This window comes from Lynx rufus, unplaced genomic scaffold (genome assembly GCF_022079265.1).
Source record: "Lynx rufus isolate CCGP_SWC_20201006 ecotype Redwood Valley unplaced genomic scaffold, mLynRuf1.p SCAF_18, whole genome shotgun sequence".
In the NCBI taxonomy this organism is placed as follows: domain Eukaryota; kingdom Metazoa; phylum Chordata; class Mammalia; order Carnivora; family Felidae; genus Lynx; species Lynx rufus.
The window spans coordinates 29,711,637-29,738,268 of NW_025814832.1; the positions used below are offsets into that span (position 1 = coordinate 29,711,637).

At 44.6% G+C, this 26,632-nt stretch overlaps 1 protein-coding gene and 1 non-coding gene across 3 annotated transcripts in view; one reads left to right on the forward strand and one right to left on the reverse strand.

The window, feature by feature from the left end:
- Positions 1 to 170: 170 nt before the first annotated feature.
- NUP85 (nucleoporin 85) overlaps positions 171 to 26,632 on the reverse strand; it is a 36,474-nt gene continuing 10,012 nt past the window's right edge. The window contains exons 4-19 of one of the 2 annotated variants that reach the window (XM_047081414.1): positions 23,347 to 23,417; positions 22,771 to 22,814; positions 21,685 to 21,754; positions 20,390 to 20,511; positions 15,637 to 15,771; positions 15,401 to 15,523; positions 15,069 to 15,200; positions 14,312 to 14,418; positions 3,892 to 3,975; positions 3,686 to 3,751; positions 3,365 to 3,516; positions 2,500 to 2,617; positions 2,290 to 2,390; positions 1,240 to 1,391; positions 733 to 834; positions 171 to 359 (exon numbers count right to left, since the gene is read on the reverse strand). In XM_047081414.1, the coding sequence (XP_046937370.1) occupies positions 261 to 359; positions 733 to 834; positions 1,240 to 1,391; positions 2,290 to 2,390; positions 2,500 to 2,617; positions 3,365 to 3,516; positions 3,686 to 3,751; positions 3,892 to 3,975; positions 14,312 to 14,418; positions 15,069 to 15,200; positions 15,401 to 15,523; positions 15,637 to 15,771; positions 20,390 to 20,511; positions 21,685 to 21,754; positions 22,771 to 22,814; positions 23,347 to 23,417 (1,678 nt within the window). In that variant the 3' untranslated portion in view covers positions 171 to 260. Of the gene's footprint in view, positions 360 to 732; positions 835 to 1,239; positions 1,392 to 2,289; positions 2,391 to 2,499; positions 2,618 to 3,364; positions 3,517 to 3,685; positions 3,752 to 3,891; positions 3,976 to 14,311; positions 14,419 to 15,068; positions 15,201 to 15,400; positions 15,524 to 15,636; positions 15,772 to 20,389; positions 20,512 to 21,684; positions 21,755 to 22,770; positions 22,815 to 23,346; positions 23,484 to 26,632 lie in introns of both variants that reach the window. The other variant, XM_047081413.1, reaches the window with a different exon arrangement.
- LOC124513692 (U6 spliceosomal RNA) lies at positions 24,854 to 24,960 on the forward strand. Its single transcript, XR_006962512.1, has one exon. It is a non-coding gene; the product is annotated as a U6 spliceosomal RNA (small nuclear RNA).

A 26,632-nucleotide genomic window follows, 5' to 3' on the forward strand; every position in this document is an offset into this window, starting at 1 on the left:
TAGGAAGAGGGCAATGCACTCATCATAACCTCCAGGAGTGGCTTTTTCTTTTGGGAGACCAGGAAAAAAGTTCCATGCTAAGGAGAACAGAACGCGTACTTTCTAACACCTTAAGTTCACAGCAGAGGTAGGAAAAACCCCTAGCTGAACTTTTAAGAATTTGCCTTATATTTGAGGGGGAAAAAAATGTTTTTATTCTTTCAAAAATTTATATACATTGTCATACAAAGATGCCAGGCTACAGCAGCTCTTGGCTAGCCTCAGGAGCCTTCCAGTGAGCCTTCTTTTATAATGGCCCGGGCAAGATTTCGCGCAAGAGCAAGTCTCAGCATTTCCAGCTTGGTGTTCTCTATGTCCTCCTAAAAAGTAAAGAAGGCCAGCATAAGGTATGGCAGGAAGTGTTCCTTCTTTAAAGTTCTGCAAGGTTCTATGTGACCCGGAGGCAGACCAAGGGCATTTAACCCTTAATAGCTTCTAGCAAGTGGTTTATCTGAGGGAACTGCATGCAAAGAACCTCTGCGACTGACCAACAGACAAGTAGAGACCAGAACACTAGGATCACCCCACTTTCTCCTAAAACAAGCTGGTGTGTCAATTACAGGTTAAGAGCTAAACCAAGAAGCACAAATTTGTAAGGGGCCAGCGTTTCAGGAGGGAAGTAGGGGAGTCCAAGATAGAGGGAGCCTTTTCTTCTCGCCATTACAGAATCAACAACCCAAAAGCTAAAATGACCTGGAGTCGCTGAGCACCAGGCTCTCCCCGCACTGGCCTTCCTGAGGCCAAGTCCTCCAGACATCTCATCAGCTCATATGTTTGCTCTGTTGTAAAAATCACCTAAAAGAGAAAAAAGAAGCTGTTTTGCTTAGATGCTTCCCAACCAAGGCCTGCGCTGATCTGGGCATGTGCCCGGGTTCAGAGATTGCCTTCCGTGCATGCCCTTTGGAGGGGCAGGCTTCATATATGCAGCCCTGGAAGAACAGCACCTGTACTGTCATCCCCAGCCTTTCTCGTCAGCGCACTAGTCTGAGTATTGTTAGTAGACAGCTGCCTCATTTCAAATTAAGTAGCTTTTCTCGTTGTAGATAACTCTCATTTCCAGACAGGGCATTACGAGAGAATGCCCCACACACAGGGCTCTACTTGGGAGATGATGTGTGGATGTGCATCTGCAACAGCTACAGAATGAAGCATTCTGTCAAAGACTATAAAACACAAAATCACTGTGGATTAAAACCGTACCTGTTTCTGTTCCAAAAGGGGCAGGGCATCTGTTAGTAGTGTTACCCAGAAACATCGTGGAGCAATCTGAGAAGTCATCAATGACAGGAGAAGAGAAGCCGCATCAAAAAAGCGCTTCTCCCCATAAAATCGGTGGAACTCACGGTACTTTCCTATTGTGAAGAGAGAACACTAGGTCACCTCTCGCCCTAAACAAGCCAAGAGAAACCCCAGACCAGCCACGTGAAAGCAGAGAGATTCTTTCAGAACTGACTCCAAACGTCCTGGACCAATGAGAACAACAGGATTAAAAACAAACAAACATGTTTTGGGTGCCTGGGTGGCTCAGTGGGTCAAATGTCCACCTCTTGATTTCAGCTCAGGTCATGACATCACAGTTTGTGAGTTCAAGCCCTAAGTCAGGCTCTGTGCTGGCTGTGTGGAGCTTGCTTGGGATTCTCTCTCCCTCTCTCTGCCCCTCCCCATTCACGTAGATTCTAGAGAATGTTCTATGAGAGCTGAACAGATTCTTCAAAAATGTCACAGTGAAGAAACACCAAGAAAGGCAGGGGCACTAAAGAGACAGGACAACTGAATTTGTGAACGTGGAGTTGATAAAAGACCTTGCTGGGACAGCAGATATAATCAGAATGTAGATTACAGATCTGAGGAGAGCCGTGCATTCTGGTAACTGGTTATATGAGAGGATGTTCTTGTTCTTAGAAAATACATGCTCAAGTATTTATGAGGAAAGGGAAACAAAGTCTCCAACTTACTTTCAGACTGTTCCCTAAAAACCTAATAAAATAAATGAGGCAAAATATAAATGGTGAATCTGGATAAAGTGTACATGGGAGTTCCTTCTTCCTGCAACTAGTTTTGCACCTTTCTCTTTAATTTTGAAATTACTGGGAAATGTTAACCAGAAAGTATGCTTTGCAGAGTCTGGCACACAGGGTTCTACGTGGTTTGGAATTTGGGCTTAACAGGAAGGAAACACTGGAGAAGTCTAGATAGTACCTCCCATCTCCACCATGCCGAAGGTCCAGGGGACAGAGCCCAAAGACTCACCCAAGAATGTCAGTCGATCACTGAGCATCATGGCTGGCCCAAGGTTGTCAATGAGATCCAGATCGGAAAAGCAGCCTCGCTCACAGTAATCCCTGAGGAACCTGCAAGGCCAGGCCCAGAGGTCAGAGCGGCAGTCCCAGGCCCCACTTCCTCAACCTCCCAACTTCCCATACGGCTCCCAGAAAGCCAAAAGGGACTGACTGAACCCACCTGTCTGACACCAGCGTGGCAAAGGCTGCGTCCTTGGCTCGGATGCTCCAAGACAGGGCAGAGCCCAGGCGATTGTTGCGGACAGCTTTCATGGCTAAGATCTTACAAATGCTGCGAACTTGGCAAGAAAAAAGAAAGAAGGTTAACTTTTCACCCTGCAAGTCACTCCATTCATAACCCTTGCTGGAGAGAAACAGGCTTCCCGACTCCTCTGAGCTTTCTGCAGCCTGTCCACAGGCTCCAAATACAAGTTGGTCGGTAACACTGGGAACTTTGGGGTTTATAAATTGTCTCCTGACTCTGATCACACTATGACCCACCCTGGCAGGACTGGCTTTGTGAGTGGGTTTGATTTCAGGGATGGCAAAAAATTTTTATTGCTCTCCACAGGTCAGCTCCTTCATTATCTGTCCAGGTGTCAAAAACCCTTTGGGTCTTGAATGCCATGTGCTTTCAGAGATGGTCATATGCAAGCAAATGCCTTGAAAAGAAAACTTGAGTTTTTGCACTCAACGGTGAGGGGAGGAGGAACAAATAACACTGCTTTCCTTTCTGTGCTCCTCCTGAGCTGACTCTGGTCCTACTTCTTCCCCACTGAGCAGCCTTAGCAACAGCAACCCACCTGGGAGAAGCTGACCCCAACCCTGAACTTAGAGTAGGCAGGAGACAGAAGTGGGTAAGAATCTTTTTAAAAGGTAATGTGCTCCATTGCTTTCTAAGTCTCGGTGGATCCCCAGCTCCTTGTCCTTCCTTCCTCAATAATTTTCCTGTTTTGGCTTATCTCTTGGCACGCACTGCCCGGCCTCTCTCTAGTGTGGCTGGCACGGCATGAGGAGAAAGTATGCCGGGAAGAGGGCAGGCTCACCTTGCTCAGTCATCTGCCGCTGCTCACAAATCCGCAGCACCTTAAGGGCTTTCTGCTCAGTGCTCAAAGGGATCCGCTCAATGTGCAGCTCCAAGGAAACTCGGCCCAGCTCAGGGCAGTAGTCAAAGTAATCCACTCCCAACTGCCAGAGGCTGCAACAGTCCGAGGACAGACATGAGGGCCTGGAGAGCCCAGGTGCTGCCCTGGAGCTCAAGGATTGGCACTGAGATGGCTCCTCCCGCACGCCCCGTAAACTTCAGGGAACCAGATGGGAAAGAACACCATCTTGCATGCTGAAAAGCACCGTTGGGGTCTTCCTACCTATGATGAGCGAACAGGCCGGAGGCATATTCCAGCAGGAGGAACTCTCTCATGTTGGATCCGAAGCTGGAATAAAATGTAACATGAGACCAAAACCCATGGCCTGCTCCATTCAGGGCCCTCCCATAGCCCAACCGTGCTTCCATACAGTGGACCCCCCTCCCCCCGCCAAGTCCCAAGGACTGGCCTGGCTGCCACATACTTACTAGAGGTTGTGTGACTGGAGGAGCTTGCAGTGATCCAGCAGGTCTGTCAGATGGGCCACAAACCACCAGTTGCTTAAGGCAATGCTGTGGGTTCAAACCCAAGGAGGAGAGTCGGGGTCAGAGAGTAGGATCCATATGAGCAGAGCATGACCAGGACCCCTCATGTTCTTTGAATAAAAGGATAGGTGGGACAGTGACAAGCTGAAATCCGTTTGGAAGAAATTTCTCTGTGTCGTGTGAGGACTGACAGTGCATACCCAGAAGGAAGGTCAACCCTCAAAGTGGCAGCCAATAATCTGTATCTATGGAGAATGTCACAGTGAAAATAAAATTCAGGGATCCAATCAGATGCAGACAATGTGGATACAGAATAATGTGTAAGAACAAAAAGAAACAGATTTATAAAAACAGAACTGGTGGTTGCCAGTGGGGAGGAGGGTGGGAGGATGGGAGAACTAGGTGAAGAGGTACAAACTTCTAGTTAGAAAATAAGTCAGTCATGGGGATGAAAGTTACATCACAGGGAACATAATAATCTTTGTGTGATGACATAGTAATTACACTGCTGGTGGGGAGTATTTTGTAACGTACAGAATTGTTCAATGTCGTAAACCTGAAACTAACACATCAACTATACTTCAATTAAAAAAAAGATGGGATGGTTGTAGGTTAAGTGTCTGACTTTGGCTCAGGTCATGATCTCATGATTCGTGAGTTCAAGCCCCACACTAGGCTCTCTTACTGTCAGTGCAGAGCCCACTTCAGATTCTTTGTCCTCCTCTTTCCCGCTCCCCTGCTTACGTGCTCTCTCACTCTTGCTCGCTCTCTCATAAATAAACTTAAAGATAAAAAAGAAAAGATCACGGCACCTGGGTGGCTCAGCTGGTTGAACGTCCAATTTTGGCTCAGGTCATGATCTCATGGTTCATGAGTTCAAGCCCCAGGTCCAGCTCGCTACTGTCAGTGCAGAGCCCACTTCAGAGTCTCTGTCCTCTCTCTGCCCCTCCCCCACTCATGTTCTCTCAAAAATAAACAAACACTGGGGCACCTGGGTGGCTCAGTCAGTTGAGCATCTGACTTCTGCTCAGGTCATAATCTCACAATTAGAGAGTTTGAGCCCTGCATCAGGCTCTGAGCTCTGTGGTGCCAGTGTGGAGCCTGATTGAGATTCTCTCTCTCCCCCCTTTCTCTGCCCCTCCCCCACTTGCATGAGCGCGCACGCGCTCTCAAAAAAAAAAAAAAATTAAAAAAAAAAAGACTAAAAGATTAGTGGTTTCTGATGCTTCAGGAAACATGGAATTCAGAGGAACATATTTTCATTTGGATTCACTGTTAATGTTTCTCATTGTATAGCTTTTGATTAGCGTACTTTATGAATACAACTGTAAACATAAGACAGTTTAAAAACCATCTTGTGTTCAGGTTTCTTTTAATACTTTGCATGAAGAAATTTTTGTTCAGTTACAAGATTTGTAATTTTACTGTATTTATAGTCTGACCAGGATGAAGGTTAAGTCCTTCCCCAAACTATACTTCACCCCCCCACCCCCCCTCAAATCAAACTTTTAATCAAAGCCTAGAATCATCTAGGGCCCTTGTGAAAAATGAAGGTTTCTAAGCCCCTTTGAAGGTCTGATTAAGTAAGTTCCTTGGAAATCACTGTTTTACATCATCAATGTTTGTAAGCTCCCTAGCATCCTTTTGTACGGTGTACCAGAACACTTATCAGTGTGCCTCCATCATTTCAGGTTAGGTTATTCATTTGTTACTTGGCATAGGCCTTCTGTATTTGATGCCTATTTTTTAAATCTTGGGAAAAGGGAAAAGAAGCTTTAATGATTGCTTTCTGTAACAAAATCAAGCACAAATGAAAGGAGCAGACTATCAAGGCAGACAGAGTCTCGGAGGTGTAATAATGCATTACAGTAAAAAATGCTACTTTCGTGATATAAAAATAGGGATTGGCTTACACTGAATTATTGGGACAAATGTTTAAAACTTCTGCCTCTGCCTCATTCTTAAGGATGTGGACATACTCAGAGACTCCATCTGTTCCAGGATTCCACCATTAGAGAATAAATATGCTTGTTGGCCTTCCTAACATTCATTTTGAAGGTTAGCTATTTTCCAACTTTATTAATAGCTCTGTATTATTCATTCAAAAAACTATGTGTGCTGGGGTACCTGGCTGGCTGAGTCAGTAGAGCATGAGACTCTTGATTTCAGAGCCATGAGTTTGAGCCCCATGTTGGGCACAGAGATCATTTAAAAAATGATCTATGCTGGGGCATCTGGGTGGCTCAGTTGGTTCAGCATCCAACTTTGGCTCAGGTCATGTGCTCACAGTTTGTGCGCCCCATTTCAGACTCTCTGCTGTCAGGGCAAAGCCCGCTCTGTCCCCATCTCTTTCTGCCCCTCCCTCCGTCTCAAAAATAAACATTAAAAAAAAAATTATCTGTGCCAAATTTCAAAGATTTTCCTCTATTTCTATCATCCTCCAATACTAAGTTCTAAAAATTCATTACATGCTACACGAAGTCCTAACATGCTCAAGTTTTTAAAGAGTTCTCTCTTGGGGCACCTGAGTGGCTCAGTCAGTTGAGCACTGGACTTGATCCAAGTTCATGATCTCATGGTGCATGAGTTCAAAGCCCATGGGCTTTGATCTGGGATTCTCTCTCCCTCTCTCTCTGCCCCTCCCTGCCTCTCAAAACAAATAAACTAATAAGCAAACAAATAAACAAAAGAGTACTCTCCTGGGCCATGTTTTCCTTAGCTATGGCTCTACTAATTTTGTTATTCTGCTATGTTCCTTCCTGACCTTGTCCTTTCTAGACAAGAATTCCAATAAATCTCTGTTTATGGCAGCCCCCTAAACAAAACCCCAACTCATCAGATAATGTTGTTGCTATTAACTATTCTAACTTCGTCATACGTCCTTATGTATCAGTAATTCAACTGAACACTGTCATTGGGTTAACTAGACAGTGCTTTCGTGGAAAAGACACTACAAATGGAACTCGAGACCACCATTTCAGTCAGTCCTTACCTCTCTGTCCCTGTCATCTGGAAAATGGAAGTAATTTTATCTCTTGCCTACCTGGACTGTTTAAAGAAAAAAATGGGAAAATTGATACAAAATATCTTTAAAAAATTCTTTTCAGTAGTGCTCTATAATACAAAAATCAGTAAATCCAAGCTTTGAGGTTAACACATAAATAGTGCCCTACTAAACTGCTTAGAGACCACCATGGATGTGCTCTAGCAGCACTGCAAATTGGTTCAAATCCAGTCCTGCTAACTCAGTGACTGGCCAGTTATTTAACTTCAGCTTCTTTGCCAAAGTGGAGGAATTATGATGGTCAGTACAGCTCTCTGAGACTCTGAAGCTATCTTTAGAGACTGAAGTTCTAAAAAATTCAAGGGTAACAGATGAAATCAGAAGTGGCCAGTCTTAAGGAAGAATATTAAATAAGGTGAGCAAATGTTAACCCATAAGATCTAAAAACAAGTTGCCTCCCCTACTCACAACTACAGGCACAGTCCACCCTCCTAGAATAAGGACCATAGAGAACATTAATGACGAGGGACTAGTTCTTTGAACAGAGGGCTGGAGGAGGAGGGAGAACCTGCCACAGGAAGACAAGAGAAAGGAACAGCCCTGAAATAGAGGCAACAGTCAGTGTAAAGGCTCTGGAGCAGGAAGTCAGTCTTGTTCCTACTTCAGACTGAAGCCCGTGTGACTCAAACTTCAAGTCAGGCAAAGGCCAGCTCACTTAGTGCCTCGTGATGGGAAGCCACTGGGACAGAAAGCAGGAAAAAATGGTTCAACACTGAAAACAAGTAGCAAATCAAAACTACAATGAGATATCACCTCACCCCTGTCAGAATGGCTAAAACCAACAACACAGGAAACAACAGGTGTTGGCAAGGATGCCCAGAAAAGGGAACCCTCACGCATTGTTGGTGGGGAGGCAAACTGGTACAGCTACTCTGGAAAACAGTATGGAGGTTCCTCGAAAAGTTAAAAATAGAGGGGATGTTTGGCTACCTCAGTCAGTAGGCATGCAACTCTTGATCTAGGGGTCATAAGTTCAAGCCCCACATTAGGTGTAGAGCTTAGTTTAAAAAAAAAAAAAAAAGTTAAAGATAGAACCACCTTGGGTCACTAGATCTCTTTTGATTTCCACTCAGGTCACGATGCCAGGGTCATGGGCTCCATGGGGCATTAGGCTCCATGCTCAGCATGGAAGTTGCTTGGGATTCTTGGGTTTCTCTCCCTTTGCCCCTCCCCACCTCACTCACAGGTGTGTGTGTGCGCGCTTTCTCAAAAATAAATACATGAATAAATAATAAACATAGAACTATCCTATTATCCAGCAATTGTACTTCTAAGTATTAACCCAAGAGATACAAAAATACTAATTCAAGAGGATACATGCACCCCTATGTTTATTGTAGCACTATCTACAATAGCCTAATTATGGCAACAGCCCAAGAGTCCATGGACCTATGAACGGATAAAGAAGCTATGGTAGGGACACCTGGGTGGCTTGGTCTTTTTAGTGTCCGACTTCAGCTCAGGTCACAATCTCACAGTTCATGAGTTTGAGCCCCACTTCAGGGGTGGAGCCTGCTTGAATTTTCTTTCCCTCTCTCTCCCTCTCTTGAAATAAATAAAACTTTTTAAAGAAATGCTTCCTGGGGCACCTGGGTGGCTCAGTCAGTTAAGTGTCCAACTCTTGATTTTGGCTCAGGTCATGATCTTGCAGTTTTTGAGTTCTAGCCCCACATCGGGCTCCATACTGACAGTGCAGAGCCTGCTTGGAATTCTTTCTCTCTTTCCCTCTCCCTCTGCCCTTCCCACTCTCTCTTAAAAAACAAAAACTAAAAAGCCTGGCTGGCTCAGTCAGCAAAGCATGGGACTCTTGATCTCAGGGTTGTGAGTTTGACACTCACCTTGGGTGTAGAGGTTACTTTAAAAAATCTTAAAGGGGCTCCTGGGTGGCTCAATCGGTTAAGCGTCCAAATTGATTTCGGCTCAGGTCATGATCTCATGGTTCATGAGTTCAAGCCCTGCACTGGGCTCTGCACTGAACATGTGGAGCCTGCTTGGGATTCTCTCTCTCCCTTTCTCCCTCTCTGCCCTTCCCCCATGCTCTCTCTCAAAATAAATAAACTTAAGAAAAATAAATGTTTAAAATAAAATAAAATCTGGGGCGCCTGGGTGGCACAGTCGGTTAAGCGTCCGACTTCAGCCAGGTCACGATCTCGCGGTCCGTGAGTTCGAGCCCCGCATCGGGCTCTGGGCTGATGGCTCAGAGCCTGGAGCCTGTTTCCGATTCTGTGTCTCCCTCTCTCTCTGCCCCTCCCCCGTTCATGCTCTGTCTCTCTCTGTCCCAAAAATAAATAAACGTTGAAAAAAAAAAATTTTTTTTAAAAATAAAATAAAATCTTAAAATGAGCAAAGAGGGAATAAAAAAGAGAGAGAAAAGAGGCAATCCAAGAAACAGACTCTTAACTCTAGAGAACAAACTGATAGTTACCAGAGGGGAAGGAGGTGGAGAGATGGGTTAAATAGGTGATGGGGATTAAGGAGTGCACTTGTGATGGGCACCGGGTGTTGTATGGAAGTGATGAATCACCATACTGTTCACCTGAAACTAGTACTATACTGTGTGTTAACTAATGGGAATTTAAATAAAAACTTAAAGACTGAAAAGAGTACTCGAACGGTTGTGTCCAAATGGACAATGTAGAGATGGGGACAGTGGTGAAACCAGTCAACCTGCAATAGTTCAGGCTGTTGATAATGGCAGCTGGGCTAAGGTGGCAGCTGAGGAGGGAACGAGAAGTAACCAGTTGTGAGATAATTTTGAAGTTAATAGAACTTCTTGATGGCTTCATTAGTGCTTAAGAGCTCAGCAAACTGTATGGGCTTTAGCAAGTGGCTTTGGGGCCAAACAGCCACAGGGCCCTTGTTAGCTGGCAGTGTGACTTTACCAGGGCTCACTTCCCTCATATGTGAGATAGGCTTGAAAAAAACAGCACTTTTGGGGCGCCTGGGTGGCTCAGTCGGTTGAGCGTCCGACTTCTGCTCAGGTCGTGATCTCACGGTCTGTGAGTTCGAGCCCCGCGTTGGGCTCTGTGCTGACAGCTCAGAGCCTGGAGCCTGCTTCAGATTCTGTGTCTCCCTCTCTCTGTCCCTGCCCTGCTCATGCTCTGCCTCTCTCAAAAATGAATAAACATTTAAAAAAAATATAATAAAGAAGAAAAGAAAAAAACAACACTTTTTATCTCAGGGCACCCGGATGGCTGTCAGTTAAGTGTCCAACTTCTGATTTTGGCTTGGGTCATGATCATGAGATCGATGCCCCACGTGGGGCTCTGTGCTGTGGCGCAGAGAGAGGAGAGACAGAATGCCAAGCAGGCTCCGCACTGCCAGCACAGAGCCCACCGGAGGGCTCCAACTCACAAATCATGAGACCATGACCTGAACTAAAATCCAGAGTCAGACGCTTAACCGACTGAGCCACCCAGGCACCCCAAAATAAGTAAATAAACTCAAAAAAAAAAAAAAAAGGCACCCATCTCAAAGGTCTGTTCCAAGATAAATTGAAATAATCCATTAAAACTTAGTCTAGTAAATCTTAACTATTATCACCATTACTGTAGTTACTAACCATTTTAGTAATTTTGTTAAGTTACCAGCTGCCAGCCTTGCTGTCCTCCACACTCTTCAGATTGTTCTTTCTCAAATACAAATTTCACAGCACTATCCTGCTAAAATCCTCAGTGGCTCCCCATTTGGATACAATCAAAACTACTGGGTACAGTGTATCTGGTCCTTGATAATCTGACTCCTTTCTGACCTCTGTCATTTCAACCCCTCACTTAGTGTTTTGGTCCTAAGAGATGTTTAGTTCCTTCAGCAGGTAACAGGCCTTCTTTCTTTCCTGTCTTTCCCTGTGTTTTTGTTTCTGCCCAAAATGATGTTTTTGGCTGAACTTTTCAGGACTCCGCTTTGAGTGTAGCCTCCTTTGAGAAGCTTTTCCTCACCTCACAATCTGATATAGGGTCCTCTCTTAAGGGGTTCCACAACATCTGGCCTAGATAATACATTCAGGAATACAAGAAAAACTGCTATAATCGCAAAGCTTGGCACAGGGTGGGGCATAAAGGATGGGTGAGGGGAGATGGTACCTTGGCCCTCCTGAACAGCTGCTGTTGCCCAGACTGATGTGACAGTTAGTGAGACAGCCAGTGAGGTGGCTGAGGAGCCACAGCATGCCCTAGTCTGGCAGCCCTCAAGCATCTCCCAAAGGGATACAGCAGCCTCCAAGGCCACAGGGCAGCGACCACTGAAGGCAGGTGCTAATGACACTGCTCGAGTGACCAGGACAGGATGGAGTGTTGAACAAGGCCGCCACACCCTCCCTGCAAAGCCAGACAAGTCTCAACAACAGATTTTGGAGCTTCACACACAAATGATGGAGAATTCCCAAGGCAACCTCTATACAAACCAAGCAAACAGCCTCATTGTTCAAAAACGTTTGAGGAAGACTCAACAGCTCTGGAGTGGCCTCTGCCAGAAAAGAGAAAATTGTGGAGCTGGGAAGACCAGCCGTGGCGAAGGCCCTACCCAGAGCAAACAAGTGTAACTCTCCACGGGACTGTTTGCCCTGCACTGGGCCACTGCTGCCCCCTTACCCCAACTCCTGTATCTTGTTCTGGCACCTCTGCAGCAACCACTACCTAACTGAGCTCTGGCGGCTGTGGACCTTCTTCTGTAAATGGTGTGTGAGGGTCTGCACACCGCCATAATCCGCAGCCAAAGTTATGGGCCGGGACAAAGTTCTGGCAAGAAGATTCTAGATTAGGTAAACATTAAACTGGACCTCTTCTTAATTTTTGAAGGAAGACCTGTTTCCTTCTAGTTCAATATTGTGACAGGACTTTAAGGGCACCAGAAAGCTGCCATCCTGCCTAGCTCCCAGTGAAGTACATGCCAGCTCCCTGTTTCCTTTTGCCAGGTAGCAAGGAACTGGCTTTTAGAGGAAGCTGTAAGCCAGAGAGGAGGAAATGAGCACTTGGAGGATTCCCAACTTCTCCTTTCGGCTGTGGGGATAATAGGCAAACATGCAGCTCTCCAGCAAGGGCTGATGAACTATAGCCTCTGAGGGCCTTTATGCTCCACTTCAGCACCCTTCACTGCCCTTTGTGCCTCTTAGGGTCTGGCTAACATGGGGATCATCGAATACTCATTTAGAAATCTCCTTTTTAGCACCTTTAGAAAGGATTCCCTTCATTCCCCTTTACAGGGTAGTCATGAACCCAGTTGACGTCATACCCAAAGAAAGCTGCGAGACTTGCCTACATCACCAGCCCACTGGCCCAACACCAGACGTTCCCCACTTTCCCAGGAACCAAGCTTGGGTCTGACTGGTACAAACCAAGAGAAACCAAGTGTTCGTAAAATGCCAAATCCAATCCTTCCCCATCCAGGAGGGCACATTCCTAAAGCTCTACTACTCTCTCTAAAGGTACTTCAGCCTTTCCTCCAGTTTCTGGGATGAGGTTTCAAGACTTGCATTATGGTGCCTCTTTCAGAACAGAGTAGGAAGTAGCTCCCGGATCAGAAAAACCCAAGCTCCAGGGGCGCCTGGGAGGTTCAGTTGGTTGAGTGTCCGACTTTGGCTCAGGTCTTGATCTCGCAGTTTGTGGGTTCAAGCCCCAAAGTCAGGCTCTCTGATGACAGCTCAGAACCTGGAGCCTGCTTCGGATTCTGTATCTCACTCTCTCTGCCCCTCCCCTACTCACACTCAGTCTCAAAAAGAAAAAAAAAAAAAATGTTAAAAAAATTTTTTAGAAAAACCCACACTCCAAAGTTTATAGCAAACAGAAATACTTTAGACTCTTTCCTGCTTGCCAGGAGACAGAGGTGCTCAGACTGAGGGGCTGAGAGCCTGATCCCTATGTGTGAGTAGGAGGAGGGTGATGCCATTTTCTGGGACATTCATGAAAGCCACTCCTCTTCTCTGGCATTCCCCTTTTTCTTCTACTGTCACTGCAAAGAACAGGGTGTTTTCCCTTTTCATTATCCTTCCTCCTGGTTCTGTTCAAATCTGATTTGTTCCTAAAAATTCAGATGTGGCTTATGAAGGAAGCCTTAATGGAAATAACCCAGTACTATAACAGACAGTATATTTGGGAATGCCTATTACTCCGAATTATAGGCTGAGGCAATGACAAAGCCAAATAATGACACGTGTGTGCCTTTGTAAGTGATTCTCACTAACGGTTCCGTGCAGATGCCCCTCATCAGCTGGATTCTGAGTCACCTTCCAGCTCCAACTACAGGTCTGTGAAAAGGATATAGACATAAAACTCGGTTTTCTTTCTCCAAATCTAGCACCATTTCCTTCAAGCCCTGGTTCTCTTTTCGCTCCAACAGGAGCATAGCAGGAAAGGATCCCTTCCCACTGCCCAAATCTATTAAAAATTATCCAGTTGAGATCAGTGAATTTGATAGTTGAGCAAGGTCATCTGCTATAGTTCCCAACTCTCTCCCTTCCGGGAGTCTTCAATTCAATACCCACTTGTCCAGGATGCACAAGAAGGGAAGATAAATTGTGTCTGACTTCCTATGTATGGAAACTCCTAGTAAGCTTTACCTGTGACTCATTACGTCTGATACTCCTTTTCCAGCCTTGCTGAAGGTTCAATGCGATGACAAGATACCCTTTTGAGGAGAGGGGTGGTGTAGAATCCCTGCTCTAAACAGACTCAACCAGCAGTTTGCTGGTGTGGTAGCCCTTGGCTCACTAGAGAGGGAAACTAATGAGAAGTACTGTCCCTTAAGGTGGTATGCATATCCAGCAGGTTCCAAGAAATAGGTCTGCTGGCTTTTTATGGATTTCAAATACCAAAGTAATTTACTGCAATGTTGTTCAAGTAAACATCCCTGAAATGAAAACTGCTGTAAATACAGTAGCCCCCAAGCCTTAGGAAGGTCCCCAAGCTTGTCCAGAGAGAAGCCAGGATCTACCTACATGTGGCCTAGGAGAAGAGCATGTCTGTGGGAAGAAAGTTAAGACACCAGTGAGAAGGAACAAGACATTCTAAAAAAGGATGGTGGAGGGGCGCCTGGGTGGCTCATCGGTTAAGTGTCTGATTCACAGTTCTTGAGTTTCAGCCCTGCATCGGGATCTGCACTGATAGTGTGGAGCCTGCTTAGGATTCTCTCTCCCTCCCTCTCCCCTGCTTTCCTGTGCACATGTGCACTTGCGCATGGTCTGTCAAAGTAAAACGAAACTTAAAAAAAGAATGGTAGAGATGGTTGCACCAACACTGGGAATACACTTAATGCCGCTGAACTGCACACCTCAAGACAGAATGGTGGGGGTGTAGCAGGTCCTACCTGCACTCCTTGATCACTTGGTGGATGTCAAACTCAAAGGCCGCCATCAAGATGTTGTCCAGGGGTTCTGGGCTGCTCTCTCCTCCCAGAAACAGGTCAAGGCTGGACTGTGAAAAGGTGGTGACCAACTCAATTCCCAGATGTAAGCAGAGACTCAAGGGGGCAGGTAGGGCTTCTGTGTAGGGAACCCTGGAGAAGGATGATGGGTCCCTCAAAAAGGGCCAAAGTAGGGGATGCTGAGCTAGCTCAGTTGGAAGAGCATGCAACCCTTCACCTCTGGGTCATGCTTTGAGCCCCATGTTGGGGACAGATGACTTAAAAAATAAAGAGGGGCACCCGGATGGCTCAGTTGGTTGAACATTCAACTCTTGATTTTGGTTCAGGTCACGATGTCAGGGTCTTGGAATTGAGCCCTGCATTGGCCCCTGCACTGAGCGTGGAGCCTGCTTAAGATTCTCTCTCTCCCTCTGCCCCTACCCTGCTCACGCATACATGCTGTCTCTTGCTCAATTAATTGATTGAGCCTGGCTGGCTCAGTCAGAAGAGCACGCAACTCTTGATCTCTGAGGTCATGAGTCTGAGCCCCAAGTTGGAGGTAGAGATTACTAAAAAAAGATAAACTTAAAAAAAGGAGGGTGCAAAAGGAAAGACCTTTCCTGTTCTCCAGGGAGGTTCAACTCAAAGAGGCCACACAGTGAAAATGACCTACCCCCATGATTCCTACTCCCTCCTCCCACTCCTTAAAGCTCAGGCTCACCTGGGCATAGAAGTGCAGGTCAATGGGTTTTACTGTGGGATGAGAGTACAGGAGCCGGGTCACTAGGAAATGATACCAGTTATTCAGAAGTTCCTTTTGCTCCAACAAGGCAGCTTCATCTCCCAGCATGATCTAAGGAGAGAGACATTTTCCTTTAGTTCCAGGGGCAACTTCTCTATTAACTCTCCTAATCTCAAGTAGAGCATTTGGTCTGAAAGCTCTCTCCTTCATGACAGAGATGATGGACAGCCCTGTCCATCATGTTCCTGCTATTGCTGCACTGGAACCACAGCTCCAACTTGGACCCCAACCTGAACTTCCTTCCCACAGACCTTGCAGAGAGACTCCAGGTGAGGACTGGAGGCGAACGTGCCATCCTGGAGATGACGCTCACATTCCTCATGCCAGTGCTGCCACTTCAGTTCCAGCTCTGTCAGCGTCTGGGTGTTTCCAGGCTAAGGGGAAAGACACAGTGAGATGCCATTGCCACTCACAGTGAGTGACCCCTTGTGCTTAGTGAACAAACCCATATCTCATGGCCCAACAGAGCAGGTCTGCTCCCACATACACTGAGAACGGGCATTGTCCTCATCAGGTCCCCCAGAATTCGGCACATGCCCGCAGAGGTGGGGCTGACGTCGGCTTCTTTGGAGAGCATCTGCCGGGCCTCATCCAGCCGGCCCTGTAGCACCAAGATGGTCACCTGGGAGGGCACCAAGAACATAAGCATTCAAGTAAGGCCTGGAAGTCAGTCTCCTCGATCCACATTTTAACTTCCTACATTGGGGAAGTATGATGGTTCCTTTCCTCCAGAGGTAATCTAGCTCATCTAGTCTCATGGTTTTAACCTAAACCATACTTTTCAAACTGCATGTTGTAACCCATCACAGATTGCAACCAACATGCTTTTTATATATTATATATTTTATTGTTTATTTTATATCTTAAAAAAAATTTTTTTAAATCTTTATTCATTTTTGAGAGAGAGAGACAGAAGGACAGAGCATGAGCAGGGGAGGAACAGATAGAGAGGGAGACACAGAATCTGAAGCAGGCTCCAGGCTCCGAGCTGTCAGCACAGAGCCCAACGCGGGGCTCAAACCCACGAACCGTGAGAACATGACCTGAGCCGAAGTCAGATGCTCAACCGACTGAGCCACCCAGGCGCCCCCTTTTTTTAATTTTTAAGCAATATTTATTTTATATCTTATATTTATTTAATTTTTATTTTTCGACAGGGCACAAGTGAGCGAGGGACAGAAATACAGAGCGAGAAGCGGGGATCGAACTCACGAAATGTGAGATCATGACCAGAACCAAAGTCAGAGGCTTAATTGAGCCATCCAGGCACCACTGCAACCAACATTTTAAAAATAAATGATGGGGGGGGGGCACCTGGGTGGCTCAGTACGTTAAGCATCCAACTCTTGATTTTGGCTCAGGTTATGATCTTGTGGTTCATGGGAATCAAGCTCCGTGACAGGATCCGCTCTGACAGTGCAGAGCCTGCTTGGGATTCTCTTTCTTTCCCTCTCTCTCTGCCCCCTCCCCTGTCCCTGCTATCTCTCAAAATAAATCAACTTTGAAGAAAAAAAAAATGAAAAAATGAAATAAGGGCGCCTAGCTGGCTCAGTCAGTAGAGCATGTGATTCTTGATCTTGGAGTCACGAGTTCAAGACCCACGTTAGTCGTAGAATTTACTTAATGAATAAAACAGAAAATGGCAGAGTATAAATAAGATTGATTTATAAGTTTCAGTTCAATCTTTCAAATAAAAATTGATTCATAAGTTTCAGTTCAAATAAATAGATGCACAGATGCATACACTCAATATAGTCAATCCTGTTTATTCATAGATTTCATGTTTCTGAATTTGCCTACTTGTAACCCCCAAATCATTATATGATGTGCTTTCACCGTTACTTGTGGACATGTGTAGAATGGCAAAAAATTTGAGTCACTTGATATGCACATTTGCAGCTGAGGTTAAATAGGTGGTGCTCTACCTTCTTGTATCAACTCACACTAAACAAGTATCTTTTCCAGGATCTATTTAGTACCACTTTTTTTGTATATTTTTTTCAGTCTTTTTTTTTTTTTAAGTTTATTTATTTTGAAAGAGAGAGAGTGTGAGTGCGGGAGGGGCAGAGAGAGAGAGAGAGAGAGAGAGAGAGAGAGAGAGAGAGAGAATCCTAAGCAGGCTCTGTGCTGGGAGTGCAGAGCCCAATGTGGGGCTCAAACTCATGAACCATAGTAAGATCATGACCTGAGCAGAAACCAAGAGTCAGATGCTTAACGACTGAGCCCCAGGCTCCCCTGTATGTCTGTGCTTTTTCCTGAGCCCCTGAGCATAGTGCTGAAGTGCTATACAGTGTTTTAATTTTATTTTTTTAAATTTTTTTTTAACGTTTATTTATTTTTGAGACAGAGAGAGACAGAGCATGAACGGGGGAGGGGCAGAGAGAGGGAGACACAGAATCGGAAGCAGGCTCCAGGCTCCGAGCTGTCAGCACAGAGCCCGACGCGGGGCTCGAACTCACGGACTGCGAGATTGTGACCTGAGTCGAAGTCCGACGCTCAACCGACTGAGCCACCCAGGCGCCCCTATACAGTGTTTTTAAGTGTTAATGAAGGCCGATAGGGAGAAAATACATGTCAGATAAGCTTCATTCAGGCATGCATTACAAGGCTTTTAGCCATGAGTTCAATGTTAAGGAGTCAGTGATATATATTAAAAATTTCTTTTAATATCCACTTATTTTTGAGAGACAGAGTGCAAGCGGGTGAGGGTCAGAGAGAGAGAGGGAGACACAGCAGGCTCCAGGCTCTGAGCTGTCAGCACAGAGCCTCACGCAGGGCTCGAACCCACAAACTGTGAGATCGTGACCTGAGCCGAAGTTGAACGCTAAACCGACTGAGCCACCTAGGCACCCCAGGAATCAATAATATATATTTAATAAGGTATCTTTTTAAACAAAAACATATATAACACAAGGTTACATACTGATCAGCTGACAAAACATGATCAGAGGCCAGAAGAACCCTGTATTACAGTAATCAGTAATACAATGTTCCAGGCAACTTTACAGACCCTAACCGTTATGAATAATGACAATCAACAGTAATATACACACAAGTATACATGTAAAACATACATAGTAACATTCTCCCTTACTAAGTCATGCTGAAAAAAGCCAAGGATATATATGCTGACAAATCCCCAATTTCTCTAACCTGGACTTCCTTCTCTGGATTCCAGACTTGTATATCTTACAGCCTTAGTCAGTGTCTCCACTTGGATTTTATAGGCATCTTAAACATAGCATGTCTAAAAGTAAACACCCAGATGCCTCCAACTCACCAACCTGATCATCCTACCTTCTCTTCTTACACACACACGCACGCACATCCAATGCACGCACATCCAATCTATTAGCAAATCTCACCAACTGTATCTGTAAGCTGCACCAGAATCTAACCAATTCTCACGACCTCCTCTGCTCAGCTCCTACACTTGTCCAAGTCCCCAACATCTTTGCCTGGTTTAGTACCATAGCCTCTAGACTGGTCTCTGCTTCTGCCCTTGCTCCGTCCTCAGTAGGGCAGCCAGAGAGCCTTGAAAACCTACATCAGATCATGGTGTACCTTTGCTCAGCTCTCCAAAGCCCCCCTCACCCCATCTGACTCCAAGGTAAAACAGGAGCTCTGTGTCTATCAACCAGCTTACACACATTTATGTGCTTTAATTTCATCATTACATGATCTTAAACATGATCTGATCACTATCCCTGTTGCACAGAAGAAACTAACGGCAGTTAAATAACTCATTCAAGACCCCACAGCTAGTTAGAGGCAGAGCTGGGATGCTAACCCAGACAGTTTGGCACCACAGACCATGTTCCTACCACTCTGCTCTACAGCCTCTCTCAAAGCTAAAGTCCTAGGACAGTCCAGGGGGCCCTATGATCTGGCCCTTTGGCTCTCTGCCCTTACCTCCCCAACTCCAGCCCTTGCTCCCTCTGCTCCTCGTCCCACTGTGCCTCCAGGTCAGAGCGCTTGCAGGTCTCACTGCCTGCAATGCTCTTTCCCCTCCTTTGGCCCAGCGCCCCTCCTCCCATATCACCTCATGAGGGTGGCCTTCCCGGACTCCTCTGCTCTCCATACCACTGGGCTTCACTGTGAGGCATGCTACATATTTTACTTGTTTCTGTATTTATTTTCTGTCTCCCCACCCAAGATGTAAGACTCAGAAGAGCAGGAATCTTTGCCCACTTTGGTCATAGTTGTTTTCCCCCGTGCCTTGCAAACAGGAGTGCTTGATAAATATTCAGTGAATGAATCAGAGACTCAAAATCTGGGCCCAAGATTTCCTGTCTCAAAGGCAACAATTCTTTACCTGAATTCCATATTTTATAAGTTTAATCAACCTTCCATTATTCAGGTCAACTGCAATCTTCTCCCCAGGCCCTCCCAAATGGGTCACAAGTCAGGAAAGGTAAATGGAAAAAAGCATTGCTTTCATAGGCACAGAATACATACATACATACATACGTACATACACACACACAACACCAAGAGACATGCTGACCTTCTTCACGGTTGTTGTTTTTTTTAAGTTTTTATTTATCTTGAGAGAGAGAGAAGGTGCGAGTGGGTGAGAGGCAGAGAGAGAGAAGAGAGAGAATTCCAAGCAGGCTCTGTACTGTCAGTGCAGAGCCCAATATGGAGCTCGAACTCACGAACCACGAGATCATGACCTGAGCCAAAGTTGGACACTTAACCAACTGAGCCACCCAGGCGCCCCTGAGACCTGTTGACTCCCAAACTGATAATCCAAAATGACTTCAGGATCATCAATCTTTAATAGCTGTATGGACCTATAATTTACACACCACCAACATTCACCTATTTAAGTAGTAAGTTTACAGAGTTGTGCACCATCATTACAATCCAGTTTTATAACATTTCTATCACCTCAAAACCCCTCATGCTTATTTACATTAAGCTCCCACCCCCAGCCCCTATCAATCGGGTTTGTATTACCCCATCTTCTCTTCTCTTCCTTAGATTCACAAAGAAACTAAATTTCCCTGCTCACCAGAAAGCCTACAAAGCATTACTTTTTTTTACACGACAACTTAGTTCTAAACTCTCCTGTGGATCAGGGAAGCAAAGATCTAAGAGCATCTCCATAATCACAGACCCAAAAGCCAGTCTGAGTGTGAGCAGGCTCAGCAGGCAACTCTCAGGCCTGCCTATGAATACTGGGAAAACACTGTGAGGTGAAAGTCAGGAAGGCCCAACCTGCATGAGGTCCTTACCAAGTTCCAGAAGCTCTCATGCTTGCTTGGATTCTCACTGCCCAGGACATCTGCCAACAAACTGTCCACCTCACATACATGCAGTCGGACCCAGTCAAGGAGGTGGAGGAGGAGAGGGCCGGCTAGGAGGAAAGACTCTTGTCACACACAAACCTCAGCTTCATCTGTAGCAAATTCCACTTTCCCACAGTACGGACAGAAAGTATAGGGCAGAGAAGAGAACTATGGAGAAGTGGCTTATCCCTCGTAGGTGGGCACACATATGGTCCTGAATAAAGGACTGGGCTGACAAATGGACCTTTAGGAATACTTCCTCTGAGCCAGGCAGCTCCACCTTTCACTGAATCTTTGATAGGGCTGAATCTCACCACTTGCACCACCCCCAATGCTTCACAACGATGCAGTGTGCAATGGCCAGGTAAGGAACAGCCACTTAGGGACTGGTACTGATTAGGTGCTAGGTAAGCAACAATGACAGAAACACAGCAACAGCCCTCAAGATATACTGGAGGCAGTAAACATAGAAACAACTAATTTTCATTTCAAGTTGCTCAGGACTTTAGCAGGAATGGGAGTAAAAAGCTATGACTACAGAGATTACTAACACTCATTTATGGGTAACAGCAAACATAAACTATCAAGAGATACAAAAAAAAAAAAAAAAAAAAAAAGCCTGCAGCACCTCCACAGAGAGCAAGGATACCGTACCACCCACAGTTTGGTTCAAGAACATGCGATAATTCAGAATGGACAGTTCACGTGTAGGGCTGCCCCTGCCCCAATCACTGGTGACAGAATTCTCCAAGTGACTTTGCCTCCCACCATATAATCCCTCACATCCTTAAAAGTTTCTCTTTCTTTTAAATTTTTCAACAACAGATCTTTATTATTTCACACTTCTGGAGGCCAGAAGTCTGAGATCAAGGAGTAAGCAGAGTTGGCTCCTTCTGAGCCTAGGAGGGAGAACCCATTCCATGCCCCTCCCCTGACTTCTCCTAAAACTTTCATAAGCTTGACCAGTCCACAACATAAATACTGACCACCCCTGTCATACAGCAGTTTAACACGTTTTACTGGTGTTTTTCAGGGGCCACCAGCCTAACATTTTAGGTTTTCAGGAGGCATTTTCTAAGAGGTGACAAAATGGCAGGCTTCTTTGGGTGTTACGTACAACTTTCTGATGGTTACGTTGATGGAGAGTGATAAAAAGAGCATTCTGGGCAATTAAACTCTCATCATGACATGCAGGAAAGGTAGACACCTTTGATGTTGGGAAGGGATGATTCCATGCTCACCTGGGGCTACTTCAATAAAAAGAATCTCACAAAGATTCCAAATAAGCTCCATTGCTGACAAAATGGAGACCTAAGGAAGAAATGGAGACAAGGCTGTAAAACTGAAAACATTCCTGATATTTGCTCTCAGAGCAAAGGAATGAAGCACATGATGGTCATTCATTATTAACCCAACATTTACTGAATATTCCTATGGAAATCCCACAGGATTTCCCACAGGGAATTCAGTGAGAGAATTTTAGGGGATGGTACGCAGACTAACATTGTTTTTTTTTTTAATAGTTCTCATTTTAGTTTAATGTGCGTTAGAGAAAAATATAATTAGCCCATCCCGCCCATGGTCTTGATGAATATTAGGATTTAGAAAGAGGCTCTGAGTAAAATGGAAGATGATTTTTAGAAAAATTTATTCAGTAAATAATATTAAGAATTCTACAGATATACCAAAAATCATGAAGGTGGTATTCAAGGGACTAAAGTTTAAGAAAGTCTACTAAAAAGCAAACCTAATATAAGACCCAAAAATAAGTCAGGTATGGACCCTGCCCTAGGAAATATTCAGTCCCCTTCCCCACCATCCTTTCATACAAAAACACAGACGACCTTATTCAGAGAAAATAAATGCTTTGCTGCACCAATCCCTACTCACCACTGAGCTTGAACACTATCAAGATTCTACCAAAGAAAGAGAATTCTTTCAGCCATCTTCCAGCTCCAACAAAATAAACAACTCAGTAAAAATGCTGGGTCACGAGCTGAGTCCAGCTTATAAAAATAAGCAGTGGTTCCAAAAGCTCAGTTCACTAACTCAGGTGACACAATGTGGTTAGGACTGATATTTCCCCGTAAGAATTGTAAATTCATACAAGTACTTATCAGGCACACCCTTGTGTTCCAATGCATTATGCCTTGAAGGGGGCACCAAGAAGTTCAAGATGATCCTTACCGCCCCCAAGGAGTTGCCTGTCTACCTGGTAAGAAGAAAGACTTGTACATAACAATGACTGCAAAGCCACCCCAGGTGGGTGCTGAGGATGCAGAAGGACAAAACGGTGCCAGGACAACAAAGGCAGGCGGCGCCCCTACCTGGCTGCTGAACTGGCGACCACTGGCTGGATCTTTAGCAGCAACTAACAAAACACAAAACATTTTGAAGTAAGCAATGAAACTTTTAGTCTCATAGTTATAGCTTCATATACAAGGTTCTTTGCTTGTGCCTATTTCCTCTAATGACTACCAATTTTCACTGTAAGTTTTTAAAAAGTGCTTCATATCTCTTTGTTGCAGATCAATGATTTGTAAACCCAATGCCCTTAAGTTACAAGCAACACTTTCAACCGCAATAGAACAGAGACCATCATGTTATAAAAGACTTTACTCAGCACCCAGAAATCACATGGCTCTCAAGGTTATGGTGACTTTAAATTGTGAAAGTAAAAGAACTGGGAATATGATTTTCAAAGATCTTTAATTTGGCCGTTAGTCTCACACCTGTCAACTCAATATGTTCTAACTTGAAAAACGTACTCGACGATTGCCAAAATATTAGGTTACGTAAGATGGGAAAGTAAGATTTTTGAACTGTAAAGTCAAATAGACTTTACCTTGCAGTACTGACAAACATTTCAATTACTGTAACATGTACACACACAAAATCCTTACTTGCAGCCTGGTGCATTTCCTCCATACAGGCTCTTATGACTGATCGGTAGTTCTTACTCACTCGGACCAATCTACAAAAATGAAATGACATACAACAGGAACATGGAGCATCTTGTAGTGACAAAAAGCAAGGAAGTCTGCAATAGAAGATAAGAGCTTGCTCAAATACAGGAGCCAACCTGAAGGAGTTCCTAACGGCCTAGGCTGGAACAACTTTAGCATCAAAATAAGTAACATATAAGATAACCCATTGAGTACAAAAAATATCCCGGAGGGGCGCCTGGGTGGTTCAGTCAGTTAGGCGTCCGACTTCAGCTCAGGTCATGATCTTGCAGTCCGGGAGTTTGAACCCCGCGTTGAGCTCTGCGCTGACAGCTCAGAGCCTGGAGCCTGCTTCAGATTCTATCTCCATCTCTCTCTGCCCCTCCCCCACTTTCACTGTGCCTCTCAAAAATAAAATAAAAACATAAAAAAATTATTTTAAATAAATAAATATCCCCAAATCCATAGTGATATTAATTGTTGCAAATGAGATCTACTGATAGACACTAAAAATAATGGTTGAAAATTTAAAGAGAAATAGAATTTGCATAATCTCAAAGTTTCTCCTCCAAATACCCATTAGTTACAAAGGAAAGATGGTAATTTTACAGTGGAGAAACCCAGGAGAAACCACATTAACCAAGTGATGAAGGTCAATAAACTCAGTAATAAAACTTCAACATGATAAACCCCGTAATATGATGTACTGAAGACACATCATACCAGTTCTGTGGTATTCTTACTAAAAATGCATTATCTCAAAAACGATACATAACCTTTGTCTAATCATGAGAAAACAGACAAACCCAAATGGAGGGACAGCACCAAAATAACTGGCCAATATTTTTCAAAAGTGTCAAAGTCATAAAGAAGACTATGGGAAAAAAATTAAATGCAACCTCAGTCACAGAAGAGAAAAAAAGGACATTAGTGTAAAAACTGGTGAAATTCAAATGAAGTCTTCAAGCATACTGCATTGATGTTTAAGTTTCCTGGTTTAAGTGACAGTAATATGGTAACATATAGATATTAACATTATAAAGCTAGATGAAGGATATGCAGTAATCCATTATTCTTGTACCTTTTCTGTAAGTCCAAAATTACTTCAAGATAAAGTCTTTTTAAAAAAGGAAGTGACGGGGTGCCTGGGTGGCTCATTCAGTTAAGCTCAGGTCATGATCTCATGGCTCATGAGATCCAGCCCCACATTGGGCTCTATACTGACAGCACCGAGCCTGCTTAGGATTCTCTCTCTCCCTCTCTCTGCCCTTCCTGTGAGCACACATGCATGCACGCTCTTTCAAAATAAATAAACATTAAAAAAAAAAAGAAAATGACAAAACATAACAAACATCCATAAGAAAGTAACTGGTTTAGTTACCAAGATGCAGTCCTTAGCAACAAAAACAGTTCTAGAAGAAGAGACCTAAAGACCACCTATTCGTTCCATTTAAAAATGAACAGCATGCTTACTTCAGTAGCACATATACTAATATTGGAACAATACAGAGAAGACTGGCATGGCCCCTGAGCAAGGATGACATTCAAATTTGTGAAGTGTTCCATATTTTTTAGAACATATAGAATTGTTAAATCACTATATTGCACACCTGAAAATAACATGACACTGTATGTTAATTATCCTGGAATTAAATCAAAAAAAGAATAGCAACATTCTGCATATGACCTACAACAAGACTGGCAGGAGGTAAAGCAATCTGCACGTATTCCCTCACCCAATCCTCACTACCCCACATCCCCTTTCACTGCCGAGATTCAGGTCCAGATAAATAATTCAGCCAAAAAAATAAGGTGATATGCTAACCCCGATACACAGAACAGGAGCTATCACCCCACCATTAGGATGGCATTCATTCATTCATTCAACATTTTAGAGCATATATTTTATTTTTTTATGTTTACTTATTTTGAGAGAGAGCAAGGGGGGAGGGGCATAGAGAGAGGAAGGGAGAGAATCCCAAGCAGGCTCTGCACTGACAGCACAGGGCTCAATCTCACATACTGATCTCACATATCATGAGATCAAGACCTGAGCCGAAATCAAGAGTTGAATGCTGACTCTTGATTTTGTCTGAGCCACCCAGATGCCCTTAGAGCACGTACTTTATAAACGTGCAAGGGTATGTGGGAACAGAGGGCCCACATAAATAAGACAAGTTCCCTGCCTTCCAGGAATTACAGGATCTTCGACATGTTTTTCTCTTAGAATAATGATGTTTGAGTCACCAATATTCTGTTACCAGAGCCTCTTGAAACCAGTGATTTCCCCTTCTATCCTTCCCTCCCTCTCTGCCATCCCCCGAAGCTGACTAGGGTATCCTCCAGAATGAGTCATTTGTAAAATTTTACGAGGAAGTAAAATACTGTGATACTGTGATTTATAAGAAATAAACATCGGGGCAGCCGGGTGACTTAGGCAGTTGAGTGTCCAACTTTGGCTCAGGTCATGATCTCCCAGTTCATGAGTTCAAGCCCCCAAATCAGGCTCGCTACTATCAACCTGTCAGCACAGAGCCCACTTAGGATCCTCTGTCCCCCTGGGGCACCTGGGTGGCTCAGTTGGTTGAATGTCTTCAACCAACTTCAGCTCAGGTCATGATCTCATGGTTCATAGGTTCAAGCCCTACGTCAGGCTCTGTGTGGACAGCCTGGAGCCTGCTTTGAATTCTGTGTCTGTCTCTCTGCCCCTCCCCTACTCATGCTCTTACTCTCCCTCAGAAATAAACAAACACTGGGGGACCTGGGTGGCTCAGTCGGTTGAACATCCGACTTCAGCTCAGGTCACAATCTCACAGTTCGTGAGTTCGAGCCCCGTGTCAGGCTCTGTGCTGACAGCTCAGAGCCTGGAGCCTGCTTCAGATTCTGTGCCCCTCCCTCTCTCTCCACCCCACCTCCTGCTTGTGCTCTGTCTCTCCCTGTCTTTCAAAAATGAATAAACATGTAAAAAAAAAAAAAAAAAGAAAAGAAACATTAAACAAAATTTAAAACAGGGAAGCCTGGAAGGTTAAATAGGTTAAGTGGCCAACTTTGGCTCAGGTCATGATCTAGCAGTTCATTAAGTTCAAGCTCCTTGTCAGGCTCTGTGCTGACGGCTCAAAGCCTGGAGCCTACTTCAGATTGTGTCTCCTTCTCTCTCTGCCCCTCCCCAACTTGTGTGCAGACACTCTCTCAAAAATAAACAACCTTAAAAATCTTTCTTTTAAAAAAAAAAAAAAAAAAAAAA